General features: G+C 35.4%; 1 protein-coding gene across 1 annotated transcript in view; it reads right to left on the reverse strand.

The window, feature by feature from the left end:
- Positions 1-14638: 14638 nt before the first annotated feature.
- Positions 14639-18746, reverse strand: part of ABCB8 (ATP-binding cassette, sub-B (MDR TAP), member 8) — a gene marked incomplete at both ends in the record, with an annotated part of 51105 nt that continues 46997 nt past the window's right edge. Inside the window, 3 exons of the mRNA XM_051219403.1 lie at positions 14639-14725; positions 16721-16809; positions 18123-18372. Of these exons, the coding sequence (XP_051067119.1) occupies positions 14639-14725; positions 16721-16809; positions 18123-18372 (426 nt within the window). The remainder of the gene's footprint in view (positions 14726-16720; positions 16810-18122; positions 18373-18746) is intronic.

Below are 18746 nucleotides of genomic sequence, written 5' to 3' on the forward strand. Positions count from 1 at the left end.
TATCCACTTCCAACGTCTTTTGCTAATTTCCTCTTCAACTGGAAGCTGGTTTCTTCTCTCCCACAGTAGGCTGTTACTGATGGTATCCGACCAATGGATGTTAAGTATCTTGTATAGACAACTATTTATAAATACTTGTACCTTCTTGATGGTGATTGTAGTAGTTCTCCAAGTTTGAGCTCCGTACAGTAGAACTGTCTTGACATTCGTATTGAAGATTCTCACTCTGATATCGCTAAAAAAACGCTAACCGAAACCAAATGGAACCCCGCTTAAAAAATATAGTCATGATTGTTTTACCGGCACATAGTCGTCTCTGTTACAAAATAACAGTAAGCTTTTTCTTAAAGCATATTGAGTACATTAAACAGTGAACAGATCGAAAAGAAAATTTAATTACAGTATTTACAATATTGTAAAACTAAATGATTAGTGATTTAAACCGATCAACTTTCTATCTGTTAAGCTTGGTAACAACGTAGTATAACATTATACACCATTTAAATCAATTATTACTAACAATCATATGTATGTCCTATGTATTTGTTTATAATATAGATATATTAGACAATCAATAATATTAACAATCAAATTAACATGGTTTTGTTATGTTCGTTAAACTTGGATGCTACTACTGATTCGTCTTACTCGGAACGGAACGAAGAATCAAAGATTCAGAGACTCGATAGGCTATACTGGTCCGTTGTCCCCGACTCAGCTAACTCGATCCAGGAGTCTTGGTAAGGTGTAGAAAGTGTATTCTACAGACAACCAGAAGATACCAGGTCAAACAAGCACACAAATCAAGTGTATTTATACAATATATATATACATATCGATATTACCATGGACGTTTTTAAACATTTAATCGATAAGTTCGTCAATCGACTATGTGCGTGGGTGGTAAGAAATACCCAAGCATACATCTGCATACAAGCTCCACAAAGATAAAATTACAAAATATGAGTTTTGGGGATCTAACGTCCCCAACAGGTTTACTGCACCAAAGCTATTTAACTAAGATATTAATAACTTAACTCCTTAGAAATAGATTTCCTAATCACTTTCCTAACACTTTCAAAGTCTTCCATTCTTGAATACCCATAAGAGAATTTTGTATTGTACCAAAATATATGATATTGAATAAAGCCATCAATACTACTACTGTAGTGCGTGCTACTTATATTGACATAAGTAGCATATAACGTGAGTCAGGAATGTAATGTCTGGCAGCAGAAGATTAGGAAGATCAAGAAAGGAAGGACGGGAATAGAAAGCAATTAGTATAGAAATGCAAGAACAATGGAGTCCGAGACAATTATTGAACATTTTGCAAATTAGGTATTATAGTATGGTTTTTTATTTTACGAAGTAACGCTGTAATGTTGTGTATAGTGTAATTCGGTTGTCGCCACCTGTGCTCTCCTTCACTATACTACTACCACTATTGCTACTACTAATGCTACTACTGCTACTAATAATATGATAATAGTAATGATAATAATAATGTTGGGGACGTTAGATCCCCAGAGCTCACTTTAGAAAGAACCTAATTTTATAATTTCATTTAGAAAATTTGAATTTCTTTATTTTCGCACCAAAGGCGCTCTTGTCACCTTCATGCCGTATTTACTACTGGGAAATATCGTAAATGCTATTGGTCTGTTGCGTCTTTTAGTATGCTATTTGGTAACTTTCCCCCAAAGGACGGTTTCGCACTATATATATACGTTTTGAATTGTGTTTGTTGTTATCGCTTGTTTCTGGATGTTTTGCAGAATATACTTCCCATTCCAAGCTTGGATTTCTCCCTTTAGTTAGCGAGGCTGGGACGCATCAAATAGCTAGCTAACTGGTCTTTGGTCACCGAATCTTGTTTCTCGTTCGCTGATTAAGTGAACTCGTGATAGCTTCAGACCTAGCAAATAATAATAATAATTCAATAAGCCAAATTACAGAGTTATGTCACATTCCAAAAAAAGAGTTATTATGTAATAAAACATGTTTCAATTAATGAAATAGATAAACATTTAATATTGAACTATGATACAACTGTTGTGATTGTTCTTTTTTTTTTCTTGTGTATTTATCATGGTTTTGTTTTAACTAATTAGTTATAATATAAAATACAACATGTCTGACATATTGAATGATCAAATTACTTTGTTAATTGTAAATGATACAAATACCAATTATCACATGTATAATACAAATATGATTTGTAAATTGTTGTGTTGATTTCTAATTTAGATAATTAAGACTAAATTTTAATTATTGTCAACATTGGAGAAACGATAAACTCATTCGAATAATCGTGTGTATGATATTGTACCCTAAATACTCTGGTACGGTTGTGGGTGAAGAGAGTCGGCTCTCCCTATGGCCAAGTGTATACAGCTACTGTCATGGAAGCCCTACTCACGGCCTTCTCGCATCACCGTGGTTGTTCGCGAAATTGAGAGGACGAAAAGCAAATGTCTGGCGCTTTAAAAACGTTGATGGACACGAAGGGTTCACCTAGGAGAGTCGGAAAACCCTCATTCCAAACCAACGGTGCACATGGGTTCCAGTATCCTGAAGGAACAAATGGTGTATGAACCAATCGTTGGTCACCGGCTACCATGGTATTGCATCTCTTGATGTTGCTCCACTGCCTTGTGGATTAGATCTTTAGGCCAAAGGCTCCGAGTATGGCTAACTAAGAAAACCATCTACTTCGGTTCGGGCATCCGAGCAGTATCATAGCCCACACACAAATCATGTGACGTGTGTGGAGAATATGTATTTGGTGCTTCTTTGTATCAATATTTATGTGTCCAAATTAATAATACATACATATATATGAGGAAAATATACATCAATTATTTGTTTGTTCTGAGCAACATATATATCTTGTTTCAATAAGAAACTAAACATCTCATATTTTCGTGGTTGATATTCATTCGCAAGTATGTTTTAAAGGCTGAGCATTAGTGAGAAAACTCAGATAGGATCCGACACTAATATTTATTCACTCAGGGCGGGGTTTTGTGGGACCGGCATTCAATGGTGTTCATGCCTAACTTCAACCAATCCAAGAAATAACGCCGCTGTCCACCATTTTCTTCAGTGATCTAGCGGTTAAGCACTCGCGTGCGGAACTGATAGATCCTAGGTTCGAATCTCGCGAGGCGGGATCATGGATGCACACTGCTAAAGAGTCCTATACTACGACGAAACGAACGTCCAGTGCTTCCAGGTTTTCCATGATGGTCTAGCTTCGATTGCCTCATGAATTCTACCATTAAATTTATCTACTCAATTTAACAGTTTTAATTTTAGTACAATGAGAAAGAATCTTCAGGTTTAAAAATAACAATATTGTTATAACGCTCAGTTTTTCTTGTCTACACGAATGGGACTCGAATTTGCCTTAGATAAATATCTACACTAGATTCCCTCCAAGTGTCTATTCCATAGGACTTCAACACAACTCGGATCAAGAGCATGTGACTAGCCTAACTACAGCGTAATTATATTTTCACGCCAAAAACCGACAACAATCCTAATAATAATAAAGGTAGAATAATATATAACTCATCTAGTACCTGTCGGATTATCTACTAGTCTGACTAAGAAAATAACCAGTCATTATCTTCCTCGTTCATACATCAAATATCGATAAGAGTTGTGAGTTCAGAATAAAGAGCAGTTCCAACTGAAACTATTAAAACGAAAATCTAAATTATCCATCATAGTTCAAGTATTCAGGTAATATGTTTTATTCAACACATTCGATCACTTATCTATTCATTAAGTGGATAGGTGCTGTTTATGATTTTATCATGTACATTGGGCTGGGTTACACTGAAATGATCATATCACAAGTTATGTATATAACATTAGTCACTTAAAATAAGACTATAGTGAGATTTGCGTTCCATGTATGTAACACTCATCAACTAAATAGACTGAAAAGTGGATAGAACACATAATTTGGACATTGATTACGTAATGGATATATTCAGCCTTCCATCCAAGTTGATTACCTACTATCTTCAATCAAAGTTTATAACTATTACAATCAAGAAATTCATTTGTTTTCATACGTCATAAATAAACAATCAACAGAATTTCTTAATCTGACCTCACTTAACCATTTCACAATTTACTCTTGAGTTAACCAGAATTATAGGTCAAGGTAAATGGTAACAGTTCATAGATATTACATACCATAACTATATCAGTCGATAAATGGTCAATTTCACTTGAACAATGTTTCGACATTTCTATTATCAAATGATTGAAGCCGATTAATGTCTTTTACTTTAGTAAACCAAATTTCTCAACCACTTATTATTACAGTATGAACTACCATTTGATAGACGGATAAACATAGATTTATCAGAAGGGGTTTTGTGGAGATTTTAAAAATTTCACTGATTGAAATCATGAGTCAATTGAAGCTAGACCACCATGGAAAACCTGGAAGCACTGGACGGCCGTTTCGTCCTAGTATGAGACTCTTCAGCAGTGCGCATCCCGTGAAATTTCTAAAATCTCCACAAACACCTTATGATAATAATCATCTGTTCACTAGTGACTGACTTCAAGAGATAATCCTGGAGTTCTAGTGAGAAACCGTTACCAGTGGAGTTCAACCAGGTCGGTTGTGAGGTATCAACTCTCTGAAGACAATGGTATGCGGTGGCGCAACTTCATGGATTGGTTGGGTGCCTGCTTAGTGGTCTAGTGGTTAGGTGCTCGTGCGCCAGACCTGCAAGTCCTGGGTTCAAATCTCGCGAGGTGCCGGTTCGTGGATGCACACTGCTGAGGAGTCCCATACTAGGACGAAACGGCCGTCCAGTGCTTCCAGATTTTCCATGGTGGTGTAGCTTCAATTGACTCATGATTTCAACCAGTGAAACATAGATTTAGCAAGTTATTATAAATTGAACAAAGAAAATCCAATAATCTTTAAGTGTATAAAGTGTTATCCTATTGATGTAAATTCTTGATTTAAAGATAAAATTGTAGTGTGTGCTACTAATATCGACAGATATAAGTAGTATGTATCACCAGCCGAAAGTGGAATACCTAGTGGCATAAGGTTGAGAAGACCGAAGAGAAGATAACTAGAACAGAGAATAATTGGTATAGAAATGAAGGAATAATCAAGTCTGAGACAATTGTTTGACATTTTCCAAATGAAGTATTTACTGTCCACAGATTTTACCCAACATATTCTATAATGTTGTGTTGAAATACATTTGGTTTTCCCCATTTGTTTTCTCGTCCACTATAATAGAACTTGTACATTTCGAATAAGAAGGCTTAGCTATGTTGAATATGGAAACTGTAAATCGGATCTTATTAAGCATGTATTAAGATCACGTGGCAAAGTAATTTTCCTTGTGGAAGTTGATAAAAACAATCAAGAATATGTTGTAGTCAAGGTCACCCCCTTCCTTGACAGATAATCTGACTAATTATCAATCTTTTACACATGTTTATCATGAATACGGTGCATAAGTGATCTTCATCAACTAGAAAGTGTCATCAAGCAGACAATCACATGCTTCCCATTTATAATTCACTTAGAGATTGATGAGTAAGTCATGTATAATTAAATGATTACTGATGAAGTATTTTAAGGGCCCACACTAATAACCAGACTATTCTTAAAATCGATCATCTTAAATCGACTCATGATTTAGACTTTACATATAATCAGCAGTATATTTTTTTTATAAGTTTGATGCCTGATGTTTAAAGTTAATCAGTAGGGAACTTTGGTCCTGTTTGTACGAGGTTTATTGTTAGCTGATGTTTATCAGTAAGAAATAGATTCCTGTTTAAGAGAATTGATACTCCGTGTGGAACTCAGATCCATTTTACTCGATAACATTACTGGAAACAATTTCTTTCCATATTTACAGTTTTCAATGGATCATATTAAAGTATAACATTCATTTCGATGTGAGTTTATAGTATTTATTTATGATATTGTGATTGATGCACATGATCAAATTTCATTCGGTAAGTAGGGCGGTTGATTGATTTTTACTTAAATTATTTCTACAGACTGTTTATGTGAACGTTTGTTTGGTTGTTATTCACTGTTTCAATAAAATAACAGGCATGTAAGGATAAGTTTGTCATTTTCGAACTCTCAAGTTATAAGCTAGACTACCATGGAAACCTGGAAGCATCAAAAGTGCGTGCATCAGAAGTGCGCATCCACGATCCCACCTGGTGAGATCCGAACTCAGGACCTATCAGTCTCGCACGCGAGCACTTAACCTCTAGACCACTGAGCCAGCATCCAATGGTATTAATGTCTAACTTCAACTAATCCACGGAATTGTGCAACACATCCGCCATTGTCTTCATTGGGTGACCTTCCTAAAAGAGTTCTATGATTTTACAATGAATAAAATGTATCCACCATATTTGTGATACTTTGTTATGTACAGAATATTTATAAATCCGTGCTATGTTCTACAGTCTGATTTAGTTGAAAATGAACTCTTCCTAAAGGCTCACTAACTGTGTGAGCGAGACAGGGAAGAAAAGAAACTCCATAAGAATCCGATAATAACACTCACAACTTATGAGTTACCAGGTCAGTGTAAATAAGAATATATGGGTCAATGACTTTGATTATAGGTATAATTTACTTACAATGTGCCCGATCATACTTATAACTCTCACCTACCATGTGTCCATGAAGAAAGCATTTGATCCGTGCAGACTAGCTTGAGATATTAATCTCTTAGTTTGGTGATTTTATCACTGAAGTTGTATAGGGCGAGACTATAATTTATGAACGAACCAATCAGATATAACATAACGAGTCACGAATTTTGGCGCGAAATTCATTCATACATTTGGTTAAATAGAGTTTTGGCATTATAGCCGATGTCAGTTTGTAATGAAAACCCTAAATCTAATTCCTAACTCTAACCATCAACTGTAAATCATAATTCTAATGTTTCATACAGTTAATAAATGGACTATTACAAGACACATGTGCTACAAATTCATGAAAACGAAAATAGAATGAATAACACCTGCAATTGATTGATTACTGAGTGGTGATCAAGATCATGTAAGTCAGTTCTTTCTTAGTGCAGATCGAATCCTATCGACTGTGAAGCTGGGTGACACGGGATCAAATTCGTCAGGAAGCATTGGTTCCTTCAAGATTACAGGTACACCTTATTGACGAGTATCAAGTTGCATGAATCCTAGGTCCAGGGTTTCCTATTGACTACCTTCAACCATTATCTTATCTCACATTATCTTTACACATGACTGCCCAGGAAGAAAAAGTAGACAAATTTATCAGAATTTTATCGAAATTCACATATACCAATAAGAGACTGATCAATTACATCAATGGGAGGATACAAGTAAACAATACCAAGTGAATGTAATCATATCTTATATTAAGTATAAAGAAATTGTTTTATATTTTACCCTCGATTCATTATCTGTTTATAAAATGTATAGTAACTAATGTTGAATTGGAGAAAATGAATAAACTAAACATTCTTAAACTAGATCAGTGATGTTAATGAGATAGATTTATTATTATTTATTTATTTGAACACATAAATACTGGTACAAGGGGGCACCAAATACATATGCGCCACATAAATCTCATTCGATATGTGTGAGGGTTGTGATACTGCTCAGGTGCCCAAACCGAAGCAGATGGTTTTCTTAGAGGGCCACAACCGGAGTCTTCGGCATAAAGGTCTGATCCACAAAGTAGTGGAACAACATCAAAAGATGAAATCCCATGGTAGCCGGTGACCAATAATTGGTTCATAAACCATTTGTCTCCCTGGGATCCTGGAGCCCATGTGCACCAGTGGTTTGGAATGAGGGTTTTCCAACTCTCCTAGGTGAACTCCCCGTGTTCACCAACCCTGTTAAAGCGACGGAATTCGCTTTTCGTCCTCTCAATTCCGTAAACAACACCGGTGATGAAAGAAGGCAGTGAGTAGGACTTCCCTGGCAGAGGCTATATACGCGTTGCCATATGAGAGCATTTGGATAGGGAGAGCGGACTCTCCCCACTCTCAGCCATACCAGGGCATTTGGGGGTGATCTGATACACTAATCGTTTTAATTGCCAGTTGCTTAGCTTTTATGTAAACTCACACACTCTTTAAAACTTGAATCCTGGATGAAAAATAGAAGACAAAAGTCATGGAAGAAACTACACTTCTAAATCTAGTTTCATGAAGGGAAACAAAAGTAAACATATGAAAGTTCGATACTGACGGTGATCTTCTTGAAGCTTGGAAGATTATAGAATTGGTAGCAAACTTAACAATTCTTTAATCGGATTTATGAAGTAAGATATGTTGTTTTTTTTAGATGTTTAGTGAAAAGCTTCCCAAGAACTCTGCTTGGTCAAAATATTCTCAGCATTTTTCCGTCTTCTAGAGAGTTCTTCCATGGTCACAATTTATTGATCACTGGGTGGTGGCCGATGTCATGTGTGTCAAGTTCTTATTAGTGCAGATCGAATGCTATGGACCATGACATTTGTCACAACCCAGTGATCAATCAATTGTGATTACATCTCAGTCCTACAGGGGGTTAGTCGCGGCCCGGATAGCTCAATGGTAACGTCTCTGACTGTAAAGCTGGGTGACGCGGGATGGAATCCGTCAGGTAGCATCAGTTCCCTCAAGATCACAAGTACACCTTGCTGACGAGTGCCAATTAGCACGAAACCCGGGCACAGGATTTCTTGTCGACTACCTCCAACCACCACCTAACTCTTCCATGAATTATAGGCGACTTCCAATATCAGATACTAATAAGATTTACTCATATTTCGTTTATTTGAGTAATTTATAGTAAGTTGAAATCATTTCTACTCACAGGTAAGTAACTTTGATAGATTTCACAAAGGCTGTGATTTATAGAGTTGAAGAAGTCATAAATATGATGATAGATATCATATGGTGGATTATCTTCGAGCCTATTCTTAAGGTTTCATACATCAATCGTCCTGGTAATCGTTATAAGTCTCAACAGTGTATAAACTTCAGAAGACAGAACGAAGTGTTAAGTACAGTTTATTATTGTACAACACATCACTAAGCCATGAGCATACAAAGCGAATACGAGCAGAGATGCAAATGCAATTGAACTGAGCAAGTAATTACAGAGGCGAATAAATAGTCAAATAAATTGATAAGATTAAAGCACATATATATTGGAAAGTGAATGAGTCACCGAGCGGTTTAAGCTATTAATGTTCAAGCTATGAACAGAAGTGTGTGTAGGCTGTAACTCGTGGTCAAGCATACACGTTCATAAAGACATGATAATAATACAAAGATGTAGGCAAACTATTGCTGTTCGAATGACACTATCTGCTAAATAAGTTAACTAAATGGTTTGACAAGCAAACTGACTTGAATTCAGAAATTGAATCCTTGTATTGTAACCCAGATACCTAAAAAATACTGTGTACAATGTAGGATCTGATGCCTTGGAACTCAATTTTATGCCAAGTCATCGGTGTACACTAATGAAGATTATCGGACCAAGACTAACCAACGTTAAAAGCATAGTTAGAGACGAGCTTGAGCATTTCTTAAAATGACCACATGATTCAGAATCTCCATTTCAGCCAATGAGCAAACAGAGTATAAATCAAAAGTTACTAATGACAGAAGTAATGAGATCTGTTGGAATCTAAACAGCATTTCAAAGATTTTTAATTTTTTTTTCTATGCTTACCATCAGTTTATTAATCTTAATACTGTCGAAATATCGTTATATAACCTCGCAAATTTATTCGCAGTAAAGATTTCTGTTTGAATCCTATATATAGTTTCCTAAGGAATTCATTATTGCCTATATAATATTTATTAATAAATGTAATAGAGATTAAATTACCAGGAAGCCATCCTTGTTGGCTATGGTTGGGCCATGTGTTACGTATGCTTGAACACTTTACTACGACGCGCAATGCGGACTAGTGTTGGAGGCGATTGAAAGATGGCCAAACCAAAACGTGACATCAGTGCTTGAAGTCACTAACTTCTAGTCTGAGCCATGTTGGTAGATGCAGATTACTTGATTGGGGTCCGCATGACTGTTGTAACCAATGATTGAAGATCCTAGGTGATATGGCTCAGAATCGATCACAATGGCGTAGGTGTATACACTCTCTGTCTTCCCTCAAACCTTGAGATTAAAATCGCTTCATATCTTTTATTCTACTAACTAATTCTTTCTTCCTGTACTATATCTTTTTATACAATCTTTCTTCCATATGTTACTACCATTGAATTAACTACTTCTATGAATTTGGTGTTCATTTTGTTGTGCTAATGAGGTATGGCAACTTAGACGGATGCACATATATGCCTGATCCTACGTTGTATCTGACTGACTGACTTTTGTTGTCTTATCGACATTAAGAAGTGATACGTAGAAATCGTTTTCTATATTTTAACATTCCTATTTCACCAGCCGGGTAAATTGAAAGACAAACTGATTGACTTAAGTGTTATGTATCGCATATTTTTATATAATAAAAGTCATTCAATTTTGAACTAATTTTCTCAAATCTGATTAGCTCGTACTCATAATCTACTTACATCAAACTGACTATTAGAAAGAATCGTTTACTAATTTATTCAATATCCACAGAAATATTACGTTCTAACAAGTATCAATAAACTACGTGATCAGAATTCTCTATCATGGAAATACCAGATGTATCCGGAATATTATCGAGTCATCAACAGTAAGAATCTGTTTGTTATAGAGAGTCTGTTGGAGAATTATACATAAGATGTCAAGAAAAATGTACAGAACTAAGGAAAAAAGTTTAACGGGTCAACTACTCCAAAAAAATTCAAATAAACTATCTCATGATCCTTGGTTGGTGAATACCAGATTCATTCAACAAAACGCAGCCCATGAAGTTATAAAGTACATAAGGTTAGAGGCAATACTCTGGTCATGGAAACGATTAACTCAGAGTTGTCTCATTACTTTGAGATGTGGGAGTAAATTATCACAAAGAGGCTAATCCAATGCTTATGATAGTCATCAGGATATAAGTTGAATGTCATTAGCTTTTGTAGTAATATTCAGATTGTAAAAAATCAGCGAAAAAGTTACTTGGAGGAACCAGAGAGTATTTAGTTTAGGTTGTAAATGTTTTGGTTATTTCTTTTCCCTGAAACAAAAACGACACATCCTTGTGTGATCTGCAGGGTTGGTTTGATTTTCTACATTTTAGCATATAGAACTACTTACAAATAACAAATAGCACGAATTATATTACTAATTCTTTTTAGCGTCATGGACATTACATGTTATCGAATTGTTGCCACGATTGTCTATCAACTACAAGTTCAGAATGGGTTTTGTGGAGATTTTTAGAAATTTCACAGTTTGAAATCATGAGTCAACTAAAGCTAGACCACCATTGAAAACCTGGAAGTACTGGACGGCCGTTTCTTCCTAGTATAGGACCCTCGGCGGTGCGCATCCACGATCCCGCCCTCTGCGAGAATCGAACCCAGGACCTACTGGTTTCGCGCCAGGCGCTTAACCAACTAGACCACTGAGCCGGCATCCAACGGTGTTAATGTCTAACTTCAACCAATCTACGAAGTTGCGCCAACGTACACCATTGTCTTCAGTGAGTTGATATTTCACAACAGACCTGGTTGAACTCCACTGGGAACGGCTTCTCACAAGAAACCCAGGATCGTGGATGCGAACTGCTGAGGAGTCCCATACCAGGAAGAAACGGCCGTTCAGTGCTTCTAGGTTTTCCATGGTGGTCTAACTTCATTTGACTCATGATTTCAACCTGTGAAACTATAATTTCGTTTAAATTAGTTTTATCTTAACTTTCCATTAATGTATGTATATTTCTTTTTCTTGTATAATTGTCCTACAAATTGAACTTGTGAGTCGTATTTTATTCATCCAGTCATGGGATAATACAAGCAAATCATTTCTACTAATCACTGGAGCCCAACAATGAATTCATAAACTGTGGGGTGAAGTACTTGCTTTCGAGTCAAAACTACTTCCTAAGGACTAATTATACCAATTACCTGTATAAACCAAAGTCGGTGAAGTTAGGTTGGAACCCTTTACCTAGTGGCTGTAAATTAACTACTCTAACCATTAAGACCATGCCGTTCGACTTTTTGATAGTAAATTCTGTAAACTAGTTCTTGTCTTTATTCAAAGGCTATTTGTATGATTCGGTTGTACTTTGATAATGTGACTAATACCTTTAAATCACTCAAGATTTTTATTCTTAAAAAACACCTAATTTCCTACAAAGATTTACTTTTAAAAGGTAAAATTCATGAATCAATTAAAGCTAGACTGACATGTAAAACCTAGAAGCACTAGACAGCCGTTTCGTCCTAGTATGAGAATTCTCAGCAGTGTGCATCCACGACCTTGCTCATGGAATTCGAACCCAAGCTCGCATTGAAATGTGTAAAACTAATCAATTTAATAATTAATTATTACAAGGATGGAGATTCATTTTCTCCCAAATTCGAATGTGACTTCGTCTTCACTTATTTTCTCTTATTTAATTAAAATGTACGTGATACAAACTTAGCAATTTTTTCAAATCCGATGGGTTAACATTCAAATCTATGAAATTGAGCTACTCGTATTCAAATTATTCTGCAGATGTAATGACTTAAAATATAAATCAACTTATATTTATGAGATTAGAAATCTTGATGGATGAAATGCTAATATACAGACTATCTGTTTGGAGTCTTTTTGATTATCGTAACGAATAGTTGGTGACATTGTGTGAGTTGAATTAAAATAGAATAGAAGGATTCACTCTGTCTTCTCTTAGATCTTGAATTTTGAAATTATTTCATTCCTTCCCACAAATATATACTTTTTTCTCAAATCATACTGCCTATGCCTAACGTTTCACGCTACCACTGATACTATTATAACTTCTACTACTCTTGTATTTGTCTTGATAATTTCATCCCGTTGGGGAAATACGATGTGGTAACTTGAAATTATACATAAATGTACCAAGTCCTACGCTGTTTATGAATAAAAAATTCAATACCTCTTAGAAATTACCTCAATAGGTACAATATACACGATTCATTTGATTTTGTTGATTCAGTTATAAACATAAATGTAACCGTAAAGATATTAACAGGCATTACGTTACACTTTATAGAAATTCACCTAATCGTGACAATATGTTTTCTATGTGACTATATTAAAAACGGTAACCATGGTCTATGTGTTCTGAAACGCTATCTGAAGGAATTACTCTTTTGATACATTTTCAATATGCAATTTATATTTGTTAATCAGTAATATAGACAAACTGATGAAGTAGCGTTGGGTTCGAAATTGGCCCCTTTTCTAGTTAGGGGCGGCCAAACCAAAACGTGGCATCAGTGCTTGAAGACATTAACTTCTAGTTTGAGCCATGTTGGTAGATGCAGACTACTTGGTTGGGGTCCGCATGACTATCGTAACCAATGGTTGCAGACTCTGGGTGACATGGCTCGATCACAATGGCGTCGGTGTATACACTCTCTGTCTTCTTTTAAAGTAAAAGATTAAAATCGCTTCATATCTTTTATTCTACTAACTAATTCTTTCTTCCTGTACTATATCTTTTTATACAATCTTTCTTCCATATGTTACTACCATTGAATTAACTACTTCTATGAATTTGGTGTTCATCTTGCTGTGCTAATGCGGTATGGCAACCTGGACCGATGCATATATGCGCCTGGTCCTACGTTGTAGCTGACTGACTGACTGACCTTTTCTAGTTGATTATTTCATAGTCAATATTGTCGATAAACGACATTGATGAATGATTGTTCTACACACTGCAAATTGATCGAACTTAAAAAATGTTGAAAAACTGTTTGAGTCCCATACCTAACAGTATTGTGTTCATTTTCACTGGCATTAAGGTCCCTAGGATTCAATTTGCGTTGATGGAAAGAGTCTTAGATTAAGACGAAACAATTATCCGATATTCTTTGCTTTTTCAGTTAATATCAATGGTGAAAATCACCTTCCCAACACAATAACACATTGCATATGTCCACAAACACTAAATTGTTAACAAATTTGTATGCGCTACATAACGGCACTATCTGTCTAGGCGTCTCTGCATTGATGCAGATAGAATAATCTTTAAATACTGAGATGGTAGAGAAGATTTGCAGCTCAAGCGAATGATTTTGATCTCTAAACACATCGGTCATTTCCTAGCGAGAAGTTTGATACAATTAATAAATCAGTTAATCAATTATAAACAACGAAAGACTAGGTATAAATGTATATAAATCGAACCCACGTTGTCATATCACGAAATATAATCGAGAACCATACACACATACAAATAGTAGTTAACTACTAAACGAACACTATTCACAAGAGATGGATTATAGAACAAGAGAGAAAGTGTGAGTGAGTGAGTGAGTGAGTGAGTGAGTGAGTGAGTGAGATACAATACCTGCGATCTCCGAGTTGTTCAAAGAAATAATATATTTTCAAGAAAAATTCAAGGGAGCATACAAAAGAAAGGCGGAAGGGAAATAAAAACAAAAATGAGAAAAAATTACTAAATTATCTACTCGAATACATCACAACCTTCTTGTCTCTGTACAAGATTATAATAGTAACCATGATTAGCCATTAATTCTGAATGAGTTCCCTTCTATAAAAAAAAGGACAATAACCACAAAACAATATGAATATGCTTTGCTCCGTTACAACAAATATGAAATAGAAAACGTTAGTAATATCTATATCTACACTCTGTTTAACCATGAATACACGGTATACAACTAACAATAACAGAAGTGATATATTTTATTATTCACTATCAATCAATTGTTTAGCTATTATCAATATAAAACTTAACACTAAATTGTTGCGGGGTCTAATTTGTCACATCTTACATAAATACAAGAGGAACTAGATGAAAGGATCTACTTTTATACTATGTTAATAAATCAATATTTGTGAGTCGGTTTTCGTACTTTGCCACACACTAATCACATCATTTCAGAAGACAAACTGCAATATAATTATGTTTGGTCTTCCGGCATTTAATCACGGAAGTCAATCATTGTATGGTGTCTGATCTACGCATACTTTGCAACTTGTAATGATGGTTGTAGGATTCGTTTAAAAAAAACACTTACCATCAGTTCATCAAATGATCTAAGCTAGGTTGCTAGGTTCGGACTATTCGGTTGAAGCCTACATGATAATTGCATCAGCGGTTGAATATATTGGGTGGCATGGCTCAGAACTGACCACAGTAGTGCATATCACATTCATTCTTGATATTCTTCTGCATATTGAGTTTCTGCACATCCGTACCTCTTCATTCCATCTTCTCTAAATACAATCTCGATGTTTAGTTTTCTTTGCTATCACTAGTACTACTAATTCTAAAGTAATTTTGACCCCTTAGCTATATATCATGTTAATATCATTTCGTTTGTCTAAAGTACATTTTTGCAAGGCTCTACACTGGTTACAGTTTACAGATAGTTGTACGACAATATCTGGTCTATCCAAATACCGACAATAATAAACTGTTAATCAAGTTAATTAAAAGAGTTAATTTCTAAACCAAAATTGTTACAAAATGAATCTAGGGTAAAATTTAAAATAGTTCAGTGGTTACATAACTACGTGAAATTCATCTATATACGTAACCGTTAAGTTTGTCGATGAAGCATAATATTTTTCAAACTATTTACTTTACTATGAGCAGAGATGAATGGTGGCTAGCAGTGGAATCCAGGACGCATGTTTCGTCCTATTTGGGGCTCGTCAGCCGAACGAACTGCATCCCGGAGTTGATATTCACTCCGAGACTCGAACTCAGTACTGTTCGCTTCAAACGCCATCGTGTTATCCACTTCTTCGCCTCGTTGTCATGTAGGCCCCTTGAGAAGATACATTACAATCCATCGAAATTAAGGGTTTTATCAGATTTGTATTGTTTGTGTTGATTACTACCTAATATAATCCAATTAATGTTTAATATTTTAATGGATAGTCCTTCGGTATTGGGTTCGAGTCTCAATGCACGAATACTAACTAATTAGATGTATAGTATTTTAGATTTCTCGGTCAGACACTACTATCTTAGAACATAATAAATTCATAACTACTAATGGTGAATATCAAACTGCATCACGAGGCAAGCCCTAGTTTGGAATCCTGAAGAGAAGCGGAAAAGAGGAAGGCCAAAGAACACATTACGTCGGGAAATAGAAGCAGATATGAAAAGGGTGAAATAACAACTGGAAAGAACCGAAAGCGATTGCCCAGGACAGGGTTGGATGGAGAGTGCTGGTGGGCAGCCTATGCTCCTCTATGAAGAGTAACAGGTGTAAGTAAGTAAGTAACTGATGAATATCGACTCATCTGTTCATGGAGCCTAAATTACAAAAGTGAATGATTTTTTATTCAACCCCGAATATAACTACAACTAGGAAAATTCTAATTTTCAATGATTGATCATAATATTCAGCTTTCGAACCGAAAACCACTCGAATCACTATCCGTTTTTATAGAAACATTAATTGTTTCACTCTTATTTTCTTAACAAAAGACAGTATTAATCATAGGCAAAAACAACAAAGTAAAATTTATGTAACCATGTTTATGATAAGTAACAATTCAAACTTGCCTCCACTATTTGCCCTCTAGACATAACTAGAATTAGATCAGCTTTACGTACTGTACTTAATCGATGAGCAATAATTAGAACTGTACGACCTGTGAAAAAAAGCGAATAAAAATAAAGAAATAACCTTTGTGTATCTAAGTCGTTGTGTGAGCACTGATGGTGTGACTGACGAGATCAATCTACGCATAGTGAAAGTCAGAGCGGCTTATACCAATCTGGGTCACATTTGACGTTGTTGTGATGTTAGCTTGACTGTTAAAAAATGGTTCTACAACGCGTTGGTGAGAGCGATTCTTATCCAGGTTTGCGAAATCTTGCCTCTCTAAGTTTAGGATATTTGGCAGCTCTATATTGTGTCCTGTGCAGTCGGCTCTTGATAACAGGAATGTAGTTGTGTAGTTGTACTCTCAATCTCTAGTTCGATTAGTCGACCTATATTTCCGGTAGGACCGGTAACCATATATTAACCGGTTAACACATTGACCAATAAATAAGACTTTGACGCCTGCCTATTGGTCCTCGAGCTCCTTCCAACCCAGTAATCCAATCCGAATATGAAGATTGAAGCATTAGTTCTCCACTACTTAATTTAGTCATAACTTAAAACTCATACAGTAATATACTTGAAATGTCTGATCACATAATAGCTCAATTAGAAACCTAAAATGTGTACATAACTCAGTCATAAGTCATATAAAATAAGAGTAATAGGGGATTAATCATAGACTAAACAAAAGTCTGCAAATAGAATATCAAAATACAACAGTACAAGCATCTACTAATTATGCAACAAAAATACAAACAATAAACTTTTGTATGTTATATTTGCATTGGTTGTGTTAAGTCTACTGTGGTGTTTGAACGAACTAATGATACTTTTGTACTTGTTGATTGCATGATTTCGAATTCCAAATACAGTACATTCGCTTGTGCTTGTGTCTTACTTCTTAATTCAATTGCGTTATCTCTGGGACTCTTATTTTGTACTATAATTCAAATAATTCGAAACATTATATCTACCCAATGTTGTTTAGGCCTGAAACTGATCAACCTCTTTTGAGCATCTTATGAAGATTGTCTGGATTATGCCATTAAGTCACGAGGATGATAAACCGAGGTGGATAATACCTAGTAGTGGAAATCAGGACGCGCGTGTCTTCCTATTTAAGATACAGGTACATCCAACTAAAGGATCCCAAATAGGATGAAACTCCCATCCTTGATTTCACTGCTAGCCAACATTCATTTTGTATGATAATTACAAAAAATGATGTTTCCATAATAATCGCTACATTCCATCAGAATGTTATTTAGAATAAGATTTGTACAGTTGAAAAAATAATTAGCCCAATAGACTTGATTAATTAATTATTAAATTAACTCAATTGATTAATTGACTAACCTTTCATTGCATTATTTAATGCATTTTGTACTTTGGCTTCAGATTCAGTATCTAAAGCTGATGTAGCTTCATCCATTAATAGAATTGGTGCATTTTTCAATAAGATACGTGCTATTGCAATTCGTTGACGTTGACCACCACTTAAACCAGCTGTTGTACCAGTACCTTGACCAACTGGTGTATCATAACCATATGGTAAATCATTTGAAATGAATTCATGAGCATAAGCTAATTTAGCTGCCTCTTCAACCTTACAATATAAAAGTAAATTTTCCCAAACAACATTAACTATCAGTTATAAATACAATGAAGTGAAATGATTGTAGTAAGATTAAGAAAATTGTTTATTCGTGTATAAACGAACATTATTGAAATGTCAACTTTAAGATTTACAAGAAGAGAAAATAGATTATTCCGCTGGGTTGTACTGGGTCTCATATGGTCGGGAAACAATGATAGGAAAGCAGTTGTATAATCTCTTTCTCTCTATGGTCCGATTATAGACTAATCTACATATATTACCAATATGGCTGGTGATCTTCCGAGTATCAATTGACATACTGATCAGTGAATAATGATTACGATCTCAACGTTTATTGGTTCTCAAGCCCCTTCTGATCCAGC

The sequence above is a fragment of the Schistosoma haematobium genome, chromosome 4 (assembly GCF_000699445.3).
Source record: "Schistosoma haematobium chromosome 4, whole genome shotgun sequence".
NCBI lineage: Eukaryota > Metazoa > Platyhelminthes > Trematoda > Strigeidida > Schistosomatidae > Schistosoma > Schistosoma haematobium.